Here is a 16052-nt window from a genome sequence, read left to right as displayed (position 1 = left end):
CCCCCCGCTCGGATGTTATTAATAACTTAAAACAGTTTTAAATTGTTAGGGCATAAATTAATTGCTGATAGCCATGGGAGAAGAATTTCCTCAGGTTTATCGCTATGTATCTGTAAAACCTGTCCTCTAGTGGTGAGTATTCTCTGTACAACCTACCTTTCTTACAATGCACTGAGTAACTGCTTAGCTCTGGATTCAGAGTGAAGAATTCCTTACTTTAAAAAATTCAGCACCACTCACGAGAGTGGAACACTCCTGTGCTCAACCTTACTGCCTGGAGCTGGGATTCAGCAGCAGTTATGTGTTGAGTAGGCAGACTGCAAGAACAAACAAACAATTGCATTGCAGGAGAGGGAGAAGTTTTAACACCACTTTCAAAAGTGGCAGTGTGGAGTTTTGCCCGTACTCGGCCATCCTTCCCACAGAGAAGCAGCTTCTTTCAGATCTGGTGTTTTGTCTATGCAGCTATACATGAAGGGACAGTTTAGTCTTAAAATCGAGAAGGTAGAGCTTGCAATTCCCGTGCTTCCACCTCTGAGTGGAATCCTGACTTCAACAGACCTAAAAATTGCTTCCTTCTCCTATAGCTGCCATTTGCAGACACCACCGAAATGTCTGTCTGTAGTTAACAGCCCTGAGCTGCCACCCTGGCAGTGGCATGAGGTAGGTGCTTAAATAATTTTATTTCCATCTTGTAAGCACATGCTATTTGCTTTGCTTTACTTACATGACTAGAAACACTGTCCTCCTCTGCCTTGTTACCTGGAATAGTCAGCCAGGCAGGGGCCAGCAGCGACTGGGACTTGCCTTTTGGTGGGAGCAGTGAGCTGGGGCTGACCTGGAACAGGTCACCTCATCATAGCTGGATGGGGCTATTTGCTAAACTGCTCCAACTGAAAAATAACTTTTATTTCCCCAGCAAGATTAGATTCCAGCTACAATTCAGCACAAGGCACCTCCCCTAATGAACTTGTCTTACCTCTGTTTCCATAGACTTTTTCTAACCTCCAGTCCCTATGCTCCTTCAAGCACAGAAGACACCAGGTATACAGAAGTAAGGGGAGAATTTGCACAGCAGTAAGGTGTTCTTGCTGCACTTCCAAGTCTATTCTGGAAGAAAAATGCACTCTTAGAAAGCAAGCACAAGAATAACTTAAAATGGTGTAGCTTGCAATACTGAACACTTCACTAATCAGTAACAGCAGAAGGTATTGATGCCTCCACTACACACCAGCACCCCGCGGGAAAGCCCCAGTTGGGCTCCAGGGCAGGGGCTGAGCCACGCTGGAAGGGCCGGCTGTGAGGAGGCCGCACGGCCCTGCTCAGACCCAGCACTGTTCCTACAGCTCCTGCTGGGCTGTGCCCCAGCAAACCCAAGGAACTGCTCTGCTGATGCTCCAGCGCTCTGCAGTGCTGGAACCCGGCTGTCAGCCAGGTCACTGCACAGGTGGGCAAGGCCCTCTGAACTCATCCCAGCTTTCTTGAATTTGCTGAATGATGAACACAGAAGCTCAGCTGTAGGTGTATTCTAACACTTAGTGCAAGTACTAATTTGTTCTTTATACTCTGAAGCATTTGAACAGATGTATCAGACAGTGTCAAAACACCTTGGTTTTTATTTTCCTGTCCTTTTTGAATCAGGTTAAGCTGTAAACAATTTCTTTTTCAATCAAATACTGCCAGCTAGAATTACTTCCATTCATGCATCACTGAAAACAAAAAGGCTATTTTTCCTTAAGTATAGATTTTTCATTTTAAACCATGTCACTTTATACAGAAACCAATAGCTAGATTCAATGCACCCTGATTAGTTATGTAAACAGATAACCCCAAAAAAAACCCCTCATCAACAGAACTAATAAGTTGGTTCCTTCATAGAATGGAAATTAAAATCTCTCCTGACTTGAGGTTAATGTGGTCAGGAGTACAGTGTGGCACATAAATCCATCTAGGAGGTGTATAAATTGCACTGTATCTGAATTAACAAAGTTATGCATAATGAAATGCACAAATTCATGCTAGGAAGCATTTTTCAATATGAAGTGGCAGCCAACTGGCAACCATAACAGTTAGGTTCTGCACCATCATTTATGGCATTATAGGTAACTATTACATATAGCATACTTAAAAACCCTGAAGGATTGTGTTACTTGAAACATTCTCCAGGCAGTCGTTTGGTTTGAAACATTGGGAGAAAGACTAAAGAGCTCACCATCTTATACCAACTATGGTACCTTTAACTTCCATGAAGTAGATCAGATATGATGTGTATTTCACAGTAACAAAGTTGCTTAATGCCTTTTCTCCAACAGTAGGATTGTGGTAAATGTTTCTGCCCTCAGATCACCATTGTCCTGGTGGCTTTCCCTTTTCTCAAGTTTGGGTAACTACACTGAGCACTTTTCCTGGTTTTTAGCTATTCATCAGCCCTTTCAGTATATCGTCGGAGAGTTCCAGCAGCGGGAGTTCAGGGGACGGGATGTCCAGCGGGGGAAGGTTGGGTATTGGAATGTCCTTTGCCTTCCCAGCAGTTGTTGCAAACTTCTGCCAAGTTGCAGCTGAAGAAGCAGATTCCGAGTGCTGCTGCAGACCCCACAACTCTGACTTCTCGACAAAGTCAGCATCTACATCCAACTCCTTGTCTACTGGAGATTTTTGGAGTCTAGCTCTTTCTGCTTTTAACTGCTTATTCTCTCTCCTTAATCTCTCATTTTCAGCTACAAGAGATTCTATGAGCTGTTTCAAATCTGCAATTTTGGTTGCCTGCTCTTCTATTATTGTTTTGTCATCTTTTGGCGCTTTACTCCCCATACATGCTTCCACTGGCTCCTTTTTTTTCTGAAGCAGAAATAAAAGTGTATCTGGGTCCCTGTCAAAGACACCCCGAATATCCTGTGAATGTTTCTCTGTGGAAGAGCTGTATTTCTGAGTAACAGGAACCAGTATGTTTTGATCATCAGAGTCTTCAGCAGATGGCTTGTAAGAAGTCTGAAGATGTGTGGCTGCTTCCTTGTCAGCACTCTGCTGGGCTTTCAGCTTTTCCTCCCTCTTTGCCCTTTTCCACCTCTCCTGGATGAGCAGTAACTGTTTCATATGACTATCCCTTTGTAATTCCAGTGATAGCTGAGCCTGAGTAAGAACAAGATTAAACAATTTAGTTGGTGATCCCTAATCCCACCCAAATATCCACACACATTAAGTTACATGTGTGTAAATATTTACATAAACAGCATCACCACATGCCCAAGGGGGGGAGCTTTTGTCATTCAGACACTAAATCCAACAGGATGCGCTCTCTGCTTGTGCAGTGCAACAGAATCAGATACATCACCCAAATGTAGCATAACTCTGGTCTCTTTGTTTGAAAGTCACTGATCAGGCTACACCACCTCTGGGCAAAGGCACCTGGAGTTTAACTGACCTGTGACCAACACCAGGACAGAAGAGACTCACTTGGCATGCATGGCCACACTCTGCCTAAACAATGCAAACTTTCTGTATGCTTCTGTGAAGGTATCTGTGTAGACATATCAATAACACCCAAAATGAAGCAGCAAATTGCTCCAAGGCCAGGTATGGTCCCAAATGATTCAGCCACGTTTAATGAAGGGGGTGGCATAGTTGTTATTAACTCACCTGGGCGAAAGACCATTTTTCTACAAGAATGACCTGCTGGAGCAAAGACAGATGTCTCATCTCCAAGGGTTATTTGATTTCATAATATTGGCTAAACTCGAAGCCTGCTGCTACGAAAGTGCTGAGCAGACTACACTACTCCATTCACATATAGACTTGTGGAATGGATAAAAAAAGTGTCAGGGCTGTTGTTCTAGAGATCCCCCAGTCAGGCTTCATTAAACCAAAATGACATACTGTAGATGAAATGCTTGGCTTTTTGTCTCAGCAAAATACTAAGTTGCCTCACAGATGAAGTTCAACATGACACTAATTTTGTCACCTACTTGAAGATGTCTGGCAGACTAGAAAGTTGGAGACCCCTTGGATGGGTTATTTCTCTTGTCCCTGCTCCATATAAACTTGGAAAAACTCTCTAGGAAGATTAGTATTACCACACTTGTGAAACTCCTGGGGCAGCTGCCAAGGGTTCAGAAAATTTTGCAGAGGGTAATGGCCGGGAGGGATGTGGTCAGACACAACAGGACACACGGGCGCAGCACAGAGCTGTGGCTGGCTCTGGCATCTGCCACGCTCTGGTCTCACCTGCTCCGACTGGGTCAGCTTCATCGCGTCCGTAAGGTACCCTGTGGGACAGAACATCCATCAGCACTTATGGCACGGCTGCAAAACCTGAACGCTTCTAGAACAGCCAAGAAAAGCCTTCAGACCTGTGTGCTCGATCCCCACATAAAGGCAGCAGTCTAGAGGCAAAGTATTTACCCAATTACAGTGGCTGGAAACACCTGCTGTTTTTCAGAAGTCTGAAAAAATTACTGTAAGATCTTGTAAAACTAGATCTACACCCTTCCCGTGGTATCCTGTTGGCTTGGGTTGCTCCAGTTTGTTTTTAGAACAGCAGAAACTTCCAGAAAGTCCCAGAAGAAAAGCTTTCCCATGAAGGGAAGAAACATAGCTAAGGACCAGACTTCTAACATATAAGCCGTCTATAACAAAATGCGACACATAGGATGCTCTTGCCTATGGCACCACCCATTTTATGAAGTCATGCTTTTAAGTTACATTCATGAAGAAAAGTTATGGTCTTTAGTTCCTCACTTTTTTCACCAACTTCCCCTCCAAACCAGAAAATGTGCTGGCTTAAGGGTCAGAGCAGCCCTTTAGACTTTGAGCATATCTTACTAGTGCTGAGAACGACAACGTGTGAGAAATGCTCAGCCAAATCTGGAATGATGCAAGACAATGGCAGAGAATCATCAAAGAAAAGCAAGAAGCATTCATTGTATTTTTGGGTTTTGTCTTGGTATATGAAATGAAAGAAAAGAAAAAGAAAAGTGCATTTTAGAATATTAGTGCAATCCCTCATCACTCTGCGTATTCATAAATAGCAAAGAAACTATTAGTTTCTCACTTTATGGGGGTTTCTAGTATTTATGAATGGAAAGCAAGAACGCCTGGTATCTAGGTTACCATGTTCAGAGTAGCCACTTACTTTGTCTTTACACAAGCCCTGTCCCTGAAAATGTCCTACTTGTTGCACCAATTAAGACCTCCTCTTTCTTCTGCCAAGTAGCTGCCACACTGTCAGAGAGCTGAGGGACTCCAACACAAATAATTAAGCAGGACTATTTAAATGGACAGGTAAATGCACAAGATCTCACACAGGAGAGGCTGTCCCTGCAGTGTTGAGGCCTGTGATGCAATCTGCTGTTTTGCTCAGGTTCTGGGGAGCTCATCACCTGTTCTTAGCTACCTTGATGCAGAGACATTAGGAAAGGGAAGTTTTGTAAGCAAACATTTGTCCTTTACCAACAGAGAAAGCACTGTGACCTCGCCTACGAAAGCAGTGAAGAAAATGCAAAGTATAAACTGGCTTACAGCAGGTACCCAACTTCAGTCTGTGCATACCACAAGGTGTTGGCTTCATCTTCAGTCAACAACTGCCTTCACAGTGATAACCACCCCCAATCTAAACAACTTTGAAAATGTCTGTCTTTAGCTGCTCATATGAGAAAAAAGGTTTGCAAAAGGATTCTTGATCTGGACTGAAAAACAAATTCACATTTTAAAAATAAAAATTTTGCAAGTAACTAGACATTCTACTTACACAGAATCATAGAATCTGCTGAGTTGGAAGGGACCCACCAGGACCACTGAGGCCGACTCCTGGCCCTGTGCAGGACACCCCAAGAATCCCATGTGCCCGAGAGCGTTGTCCAAACACTTCTTGAACTCAAGACAGGCTTGGTGCATGCAAATCTAGAAACTGATTTTAAGAGCTGAAATGTGAGAAATAACCTACTCACCAGCAGCTTTTCTGTGACAAGAAATTGCTTCTTCATATTTCCCTGCTGCCAACAAGCGGTCTGCTTTTCTGCTTTGCTGGTGAGCCTTAAAATTAAAAAAAGAGCACTATGTCAATGAGGGGTAATGGACAAATAGTTATACCTGTCTTAAAAATAACCAGTATATCTAAGAAACCTGCACTGATCCCAGTTCTCAGGCTTTTAGGCACAGATCTTCACTCCCTTCCAAGCTTTGTAATTGGACTTCTTTAATACTACTTTAGAAAAGCCTGTACTGTTAAGAACTGAAGTTTGTTAATGCAGCAAAACTGGTGTGTACACAACAAAATACTTTTGAAGCTGTTCCTCAGAAAGTACATGTTTTCCTTTCTAGGCAGACACCATAGTCATGTAGAAAGAGCGTTAGGCCAAAAGAAGTTACAGGAAGTTTTAAGTATTTTGGACCAATTTACCTGGCAGAATGCAAGATATTTGAATTGTGTTACATCTTACAGCTGATTTGACATTTTCTGCTGCCCCATGCCCAAGACATTTTGCCTCTTGGGTGAATAAATTGGGTTTTTTTGTCTGCAGCTTACAGCAATTAATGGTAGCAGCACAGCCATAGTTAAAAGTATTAAAGTCACGTTGTTGCTGTACAACAGTTAAATCTATACTAGTGTTTGTAAACCACTAATGTAAACCACCAACACAGACTAAGGTTGTCGCTGAAAGCAAGCATTTGATGCAAGTATTTGCATATGCTCAGTGAGAAACAGTATTGCATAACCAGCACTGCAACATTCAGGAGAGCAAGTCTTTTTTGTCATTACTACAAGACACGGATTTTCTGGCCCTTCCTCCAAGACAAGCTGTGTAATGTGAAAGGCTACAAGCACTGGCTGGTGAGACTGTCAGCTACACACACTGCTCAGGACTGCTTTACTACATGTTGAGCTTGAAGTAAACACACATCAGGTACTGATACTTACATGGTACTTATATTAACATCCATTTAAAATACAAGTCCCAAAATGCAGGTCAGTTTGTCAGCTTGCCAAGTGGAGTTATGCCCTACAGTGTTATAGTAAGTTCAGTTTTCTACCAGAATCTTAGCAGCTCTGACACCACAGAAGAGAATGACTTGTACAGAAAACACCCGTTTGGGCAACAGCTGTTCTTAAGCAATCCCTGGCACTTATATCACTCCATGAAGACATTTGGCTTTCCTGAAACTGATTTCATATGCTAATATGGTGTGTTCTTAAAAAATCTAAAACACAACTCCTTGATTCTTCACAACAAATACTCTTTGTTACATTCTTCTTCCTCACCTTCACTGAATCCTCAGAGCATTGTCAGCATTTCCCATTTCTTCTACCCTGAGGTTAAATAATCTCAGAAGAGGAAGTGTTTTTCTACTAGAAAATCATCTGGTTTATGGCATTTTTCTATGGACTCCTACAAATGACATACGCCAGAAAGATAAACTTATTTCCCATTGGTATGAACAACAGCACAGATAGAGCCATCTCCTTGGTTATTCCTGGCAGCTTGATTACAATTACAAACTAGCTGTGTCATGGACATAAAAACACCTGAGCTAGTTCTTTGCAAAACAATTTTTCAGTAATTTAGTATTGATACAGCTGCTTCTGCAAATTGCATGGGCAGGTCTAAAAAAAAACAGGGAAAGAGGAAACAGAATAGCCAGAGACAGAAGAACTAAGAAAGCAATTCAACAAGTCAGGGGACAAGTTCCATTTACTAGTTTTTACATATAAGAATTTGAGTCCCATTGTTTTCAAAGATTATTCACGTGTGTTTTAAACTGCTGGAGTATGATCTTACTCAAATCACTTAAGCACATGCAGAACATATGAGGACATTCCGTTCTTATTTGATTGAGCAATTAAACTATTTCCATTCTCAATTAACTTCCAGTGATGCTGAAGAGAGTCTGAAGAAGTTGGGCTGAACTGTAAATAAAATTAGGAAAACAAGAGTCCATAGATGCTGGCAAAAACAAGACCTAGAGTCCTCTGATGACAAGGTCACAACGCCTTTCTTGATCTTACATCAAAATATACGTGTCAGGCCATCTTACTCTGATGCAACAGACTTCCCAATGGAAACAACAGGAGCTACAGCAGAGAAAAATTAGTTTTAAGCACAGCCCTGTGTGAGAAAACTAGCTGTTTTGCAGTCAGCCATGGGCAAGGAATTCCTCTTTTCCTGTCTTTTCCTGACAGGTTGACAAGAAAATATTTGCTCATTTATTCTAACCTGTGTTTGTTCCAATTAGTTGATTGTGGAAATTAGTGGTGCTGTTTCCTAGCAGCAAGTGATGAAGCTGCAGCAGAAGTATTTGGATGCTCAATAGCCATTATCATAGACGAGATTCTACATCCTGTCTACTCTGCTGGTTTATTCTTTGTGCTCTGTTACACTCAACCACGCAGCTTCAAACCATTGTTAGCAAAGCTATTTTAAACTTAGAGTGGCCTGTATCCCATTATAAAACTGGCAATGGAAGAACTGGTCCTCTATCATAAAGAGAAGAAGATTACTCTCAAGTTCATCCCCGGTCTGATGTTATGCTAGAGGAAGGTATTTACACAACAGCTCTGGAGCTGCAGTGCTGGTTCCCAGCAGATTCAAGCAGGACTGCTTTGACTTTGGTCTTGCTGCTGTGATTGCAGAAACACCTGCTGCTTGACTATGGTGGGTTTATAGATCTGATTTCTCTTTCCTCTTCCACTTGCAGTGCTGGAAATTAACATAGGATGGGGTGTAAGAATAATTATAATTTATTAACCAGCTATGGAATTGAAAAAGGGAAGCAGGTTGACAACTACTTCCACATGTCCCTCCCAACCCTGATGAGCCGGAATTCCCAGTAGGCAAATGGACAGGTCTAACAACCTGACTCTTGTAAAAGGGAGCAGGTGTGAGTGAAGGATGGCCCAGCTAAAAACCTTCCTCACCTTGCTCCAACGTATTTGGTTCTTAAGAGATTTGTACAAGCCTTACTGTGTGACTTGAAGCACTCTGGACCAACTGCAGAAGGTAAAGTAGGCATTTTTCCACACACTTTCCAAATGTAGTTGAGATGCTGAGGGATGATACCTGCTTTTGTAAGTTTGTACTGCTGTTCTAGGGAAGTGTTCCTATTTGGTTTTTCCACCCAACTAGCCCAAATCATTGCCTGTGTAATCTCTGAACAGCAGAATAAAATCCAATCAAACAATCCTCTCAAACAGCAATGAGGGTCTCCTCTTTACCTACAGCTTTCTTTAACCAAAATCTAACACTCCACTTCTTTGGTTTTCTTTTTCCTGCTATAGACTAGATAATGATGAGACTGCAGGCTGTGAGAAACTAAGTCATAAGGCCCACTTGCCAGATCTACTGATGTTCCCTCAAAGGAAAAAATAACAATGTTAGTCTTCTTTCTAGAGATAGCATACTGTTACAACTTAAAGGACTACCACAGTAGGATCCCAGCTTAGGTTGGAGGGGTAAGGAGGGAAAGCTGCTACCTTTCCCACACAATTCTAGTAGATCGCTAGCTATCATAGAAAGGAGCATAACAGGAAAAAACCTGTTTGATTCAACAGTATTTTTAGAAGGCAGATGTAATACTACTCATTTTCAAACAGAGTAGGTCTACTACCCTCTCCTAAGAGCAGTCATTTGCAACAGTACTCCTGTAGCTGAGACAGACATGTTTTGTTTTCTCTGTTCCACTAATGGGAACAACTCTTCACTGGACAAAGCCTCGCACAAGATGTTAAGCTTACAGCCTTCTCTGTATATTACAAGGGACTCTCCAGAAAATGATGTATTTTAATGTGATTATGGAGCACAGATTACAGTGCTTTACTTAAAATGACAAAGGCAGGAAAAATCCAGCTGCTAAAATGATGGGGCCTGATGAAAGCTTAACTGCAAAGAAGTTTCTGTTTGTAAATGTTTTAAGTGAAACCACTGTTTCATGCTGCTATCATCCATTTTATGGTATGGACTGTGCATACCAGTTATTCTTGCCAGAAAAGATCAATACCTGTGCTCTCTTACTGCTGAAACAAAGAGGAAGGGCTTTTTTGAGAGAGGAGGGATCTATTTCAGGATTTGTTTCCCTATGGATATAGGTCTGTTTTCCATTTTGAACAGTCAGAAAGTGCATGCTGCTTCTGTATTATCCAGAAGAGTGCTAAGTGTTTTCCATGTGGGTGTTTACAGCAGCAAGCTACAAAGGGTGGGATGAGGTGGTGCACCATGGTTCTCCCCACCCCACACACACTCTGTCAGTGCTACACCTACAGAAGCCTCTTTCAAACCCATTCTTACCAGGAAATGGTGAATTTAGAAAGGTTTGAATGTGTATGTCCTCATATGCAGTGAAAAAATGGAATGAAAAGAGAATACAAGCGTAAAACTTTACGTGAGAGGTCCAAGAATAAACTATGGCTATCCATTTATTAAAAAAAAAAAAAAAAAAAAAGTGCAACCTTGATCAGGGTGACCATGGAAAATGCTTGTATTTACTGGCAGTTACACTAAAAGCAAAAATAATGAAGAGTTGTACTGTAACTTATGCTAAATAATGAGAATATATTTGCAGTAAGACTAAAGAAATGGTAATGGTGTAGCTTTACCAAGAGAAGCAAACCCCCATTTTTAAATACTTGTATTCTGTAGAGAAAGATGACTAAAGGAGAACCAAAAAATGGCAGAACCCATTGTGGCTGTTCAACCAAGACCACTAGTCACATGTTAGCTCAATTTTCTGTTTTTGAAAGCCTGTATTTAGCAAGGTTGACAGAACAATGACTCAACTGTGTAAATTATAGGTTAGTGTTCCTATAGAGCAAAACAAGTATGTGACACTCTCATGAGAATGTTAATGCTGAGAATACAGACTCCTCACTCAGTTTGTATTGAATTGTAAAGATGTTAAAGTTCAACTTGCATGTAAGCAAGAGTATTAGACTTTAAATATACAGGCAGGTGAGCAACCAGTTGTTTAGGCAACCCCCATTAATTCATTGAATAGCTCTAATTGACTACGCGTGTGTTCCCAACCTATTCCAAGTTTCAGATAAAATGGTTAGTCTGAGTTCCTCACCACGCAAATGCAATTAAGAGATCTGGAATGAACCCAACTTGCATTTACACTGCTCAGGTTAGGTGGAGTCTTCAAAACCCCATACAGGCAGAGCTGCAGCCCTTTCCCTGATCACCTGCACCTTCATTAAGGTGTGGTATCCTTTTACCTACTGCATAGTCAAATCAACCTCATTCGCTTCCTTTTCATCCATTTAGTATGATAAAAGCACTAAATGCTTCAACTTGTTTGTCAGAGCCATGTTCACAGACTCACAGAATGAATCAGGTTGGAAAAGACAGTGAGATTGAGTTCAGCCTATGACTGAACACCCCCGTGGCAGTACTGAGTGTCATGTCCAGTCTTTCCTTATCCAGGGACGGTGACTCTACCACCTCCCTGGGGAATTTTGTATGCCTACAGTTCTCAGCTGCTTTGGCAATGTTCTTTTTGTCCCCATATATAATGTCACAGCTGGTACTACACAGGTCTTGCTAACTGGAGGTTACAAGCTAAGTGAGAACTGTTCCATCACCCTGATAAACAAAACCAGTCTGGGCCTCTGTATCTAGCCCTAAACCACATGGCTCAAGCTGTTATAGCAACTGAGCTACCTCTCAGCAGGAGCATCTGAACCATTACAACGAATTGTCCAGTGAACAAGCTTCCAAGAGCAACAATTTCAAAACAAGTGGGGCAGAAAGGCTTCAGCTGTGGCTTCAGTCTGTCTCACCAGGCCTCTCTGAGATGGCTTCATTTGGGTCTTTAAACTGCTGGTCATGCTTACTCAGAGCTGAACTCTGTGGCTTGATGACAGGCACGTAATGCCAGTGTGACACAGCAGAAAGGCACTGCTGGTAGGTACCCAAACAGCACAGGTACAGCGAGGAAATAATGCTTGTCAAGCACCCATCACTTAGCTAATTATGTTCTTGACTGGGAGCTGCTGCAAGTTGTTTTATGTGCCACAAGGAACAGTTTTGTGTTGTACAAATCAGTTGTACTTTTACAGCAGTTATATGCCTGCACACAACAGTGTTGAGCTTTTCCAAGGTGGCTATTACTGATCTGGCTGTTCAGCTGATGAGGATCTGATGTACCTCCAGTCACTTTACTCAGACATGCTGCTGCCTCTGGGTGTTCACACTTTTCAGTTCTCCCACCGCTGTGGTAAAAACAGACTTTGTGTTAAGCATGTCTGTCTAGTGATACTTCTCCTTTTGTTACCTTACAAGCTTGTTCTCTCTAATTTGAATTCAGAATTGAGTGCATCTGCCTTTTTTTTTTGGTTCATTTTACACTGGAAGATCAAGTATAGCAGCTTCCAGGTTAAGATTTTTTTTAAAAAAGCAAAGAAAACAAATGGGGTTCAATGGATGTTTCTGTAGATTAACATAATATTCCTGGTTTTCCAGTGAAAATAACAGAACTGCAGGCTGGCATTAAGTCTCAAACACAACAGTCTGCATGGTTTATATCCTTTGGTTTCTAGTGAACTTTCATAGATGTTTTCTATTTTCTCCTCCTACACTTCCATATTGCATATTTATTCTGCTTTTTATTTTGACTTTGTGTGGATGCAGTATTACCTCACTTTGAAATAATTCGTTAGAGTAAACCATTGATTGGCTTGCACTGGAATGGTTGCTACCAGTGGCTTACAGCATTAATACTAAAAGCTCTCATTATATGAGATTCTTGGAATACACATTTTGTGCTATTCTCACTCCAGCTACCTGTCCGTGCTTTCTGATTTTCACCAAAACAGCAGGTCTTCAAGCTGGGTCCTTTATGCTTCAGGACACTTAAAAGGTGATAAGATATTCCCTAGATTTTGGACTGTATTTTATCATAAATGATAATGCTACTACCTTGCAGGAAGAATACAAGGTAGAGGTGGTATGGCTCCTTACCTACAGGACAATACTGAGCTGTTAAAGTAGAATCTGCAGAGTTATGAAGTCCTGGGTGCCAAACTCTGTTTAAGGAGCAATCTGTAGTCTCTTCCTGGGGTTAATACTATTTGCTTCACTTTTACTGCGTTACTGCCAAGCTTCTGATAGTCAGCAGTGTGTAGTTGTGCTTTTTAACTTGTAACTTTTGCTCCTATACCTAAGATTAAAATCATGGCTGGATGTGAGATCAAAATTCTTTGCCTAAATCAGATGGCAGTAGGAATTGCCCCTACAGCAAGCAGCACAGAGAAGGTCTTAAGATGCTCTGTAACAACATGCAGTATTCACAGAAGACTTATCTTCATGCTTTCACAGTAGAAGTTTTAATTTGTAAAAAGAATGGCGAGATGTTTTTGGGTTTGACACTGGATTATGTGTGAAATAAGTAATCAGCTGGGCTAGGTACCTGCTATATGGCTGCCTGCTGGTGCAGGGACTGCACTTAGTTGATGCTGGTTTTAAGTTCAGTGGCCAAACCTAAAAATTTTATTTGTAAGGTTGAAGAAGATTCAGTTCCATAATGATAAAAGATTATTTTAGGGAAATGTATCTTTCAGAAGTTGCAGAAAAAGAGCATAATGGAAGCCAGGAGAATACAAGATATGGCATTAAAGTGTAAGGGGTTTTTTTTGTTGTTGGGGCTTTGTATGCTGGTTTTGGTTTTTTGGTGGTGGTTTTTTTTGTTCGTTTGTTTTTGGTTTTTTTGGTTTTTTGTGGTCAGATCAGCTGGCCAGGAAAATCAGGACAGTATCTATGCCTTCCAGTAACTAAGACTAGATGCTCTGATCCACAATTAATTTTTACAAGACAAAACAACATTCAAGTACTGTGGTAAATTCTCATGAAAAGCCTTAACTGATGAAAAATCAGTTTTGTGAAAATTGGCAAGCCGTGACATAATGAAAGAGGGGAAAATACCTTGTATTTAAGCCACTGATAGCAGCTAAATAAGACTAACGATTACTGTATCTACAATCACTTTGTAGTTTAGGTGTTGGGTGATTTGATGGGTTTGGTTGGCTTCAAGAAAAGTTTTTGTATTTCAGGACACTCTCAGGCAGTAGGACCATATTCACAGGCAATTTCATAATTTTGTGTACAAAAGTGTGTAAAACAACTTTTTTTTCCTGTATTGTGCATTACACAGAAGTGTCTTGACCTTACTGTCAGCCTGGAGCTACACAGGCATGGTAACTGCACACTCCTATTGTGGTCACAAGGTCATAAACCAGGCTTTAGTCACACTTGTGTCACTCCTACAATCTTTCTAAATGGTTTCAGTAAGAAACACTACTGACTAGTGATACTGCCAAAAAAGGTGCTACATTCAGACATTTACTAGCGAATGTATAATTATAATTTTCTCTTTAGAACCTTATGCACTAGATCTACTTTTTAAAAAGGTTTTTACCGTGTTTGTGAAATAGCTATAGTTCAGCCCTCTTGCATTACCATGCTGTTAAGTTTGCCTGACTTTAACCCCATGGTATCAACAGGTTACAAGAGCTTTCCGATTTCCTGCTGTTCCTTATTTTAATCAGTCTTTCAGTAGACAGAGTAAAAAGTGAGACAACACAATGCTGACATACTGACAGATCTAAATAGATCATCTCCTTACTACACTGTCAGCCCTAATTCCATGGGTGGTCTGCAATGACAGTTCTCTAAGTCTTTCTGAAACTAGGGAGAGCAATCCAGAAATACCTGACTCTGTCGGCAAGGATTTGTCAGCACTGACACCATCCTGGTGTAAATAAGCTTTGATTAAAAACTAAACTGACACAAGTCTGAAGTTTGCATGGCGATGTCTGAACAACTCCTGGATCAAACTCGCTCCTGAAAGCAGTAGAGCTGTATTCCCAGTGTGCTGCCTCTGGCTAACTGGACTGCTGGACCAAAGCCTGTTTTCTAAGGGAATGCTCTGTGTGTCACCACATAGCCAAGATACAGCTTTGGTAAAACCCACAGGGCAGCAGAGAACTAACTCCTCTTGACCTAGACCTTGCCTATGGGGCAGAGACCTGCCAATTTAGGCTGTTTAACATCTGATAAGCTTTTGTGAAGATGCATTTTTCAGACCACCTGCGTTTCAGTTCAGGTTCCTTAGTAATTTAGTTTAAGCAGACCAATTACTGATCTAAGGTTGTAAAGCATTTCACCTTCCGAAATTAAAGGAAGCACTTAGCCAGTACTAGGCCCCGACAAGCCTCTAAAACTCTTGAAACTCTCGTGGATATGGCCTGTGTCAACCAGACGTTTCCTTTAGACGCTTCCTTCCTGAACTTCCCTTGTCCCTCGCTTTTGCAACGCCATGTCCCCACACACCCCTCCAATCTAAACAAGCCAGGACACGGACCCCGGGTGGTTCCCCTCCCGCCGCGCTCCCGGGCACGGAGCAGCGCTGCCCCCGGCGGGACCGGGGCGAGCGCACCCTCCTCCCTCCCCGGAGCCGCCTCCGGCCCGGGACGGCCGCTGGGCCCCGCTCCCGTCCGGGCAGGGCCTGGCACGAGATCTGAACAGGTGTTTGGGGGGAAGAAGGGCGGCGAGAGCCCCTTTTTCTGTTCAGGTCGCGCCTCTCCGCCCGGTTACCCGTGGGTAGGAGCCGAGGGGTGTCACCCTCTTCCCGCTGCCCGAGCGGCGGGAGCAGCGGCGGCACCAGCTGACAGGACGCACCCCCCTTCCCCTCCACTCCCCGCGCTCACCAGGTTGAGGGGCCCCTCCATCACTTCCATGGGCGGCGGGGGCTGCGGGCACATGGGCGGGGGGCGCTCGCCGGTGCCCCCGGCCCGGCGCGTCCCGGCCCCGGCGCGGGTTGTAAACACGGCGGCCGCTTCCGCTCTGCCCGCGAGAGCCGGGCGCGCCTCGCGAGACTACGGGGCCGCGTCGCCGGGGCAACGGGCGCCGCGCGCGCCTCCCGCCCTGAGGGCAGAGCGCGGGTCGGGGGGGAAATCAGGAATAGAGAGGGATTTGTTCACCCTTCCCATAAGGGTGTGCCAGTCAACGAGGGTGAAGAAAAATAAATAAAGAAAAACGTCACCTTCCTTGCTTCTTGGAGAAGTTAAGACC

At 42.8% G+C, this 16052-nt stretch overlaps 1 protein-coding gene across 1 annotated transcript; it reads right to left on the bottom strand.

Annotated features, from left to right (window-relative positions):
• Positions 1–1586: 1586 nt before the first annotated feature.
• Positions 1587–15818, bottom strand: NRBF2 (nuclear receptor binding factor 2). The gene is made up of 4 exons (XM_032116785.1): positions 15689–15818; positions 5943–6027; positions 4222–4262; positions 1587–3129 (listed from the first exon to the last, which is right to left on the bottom strand). The coding sequence occupies exons 1-4, from the start codon at positions 15740–15742 to the stop codon at positions 2413–2415; spliced, it is 897 nt and encodes a 298-aa protein (XP_031972676.1). The 5' UTR covers positions 15743–15818; the 3' UTR covers positions 1587–2412.
• Between the last annotated feature and the right edge of the window lie 234 nt (positions 15819–16052).

Source organism: Corvus moneduloides, chromosome 8 (genome assembly GCF_009650955.1).
Source record: "Corvus moneduloides isolate bCorMon1 chromosome 8, bCorMon1.pri, whole genome shotgun sequence".
Lineage (NCBI taxonomy): Eukaryota > Metazoa > Chordata > Aves > Passeriformes > Corvidae > Corvus > Corvus moneduloides.
The sequence above is the reverse complement of the archived record's forward strand: the minus strand, read 5'-3'. Positions and strand labels throughout refer to the sequence as shown.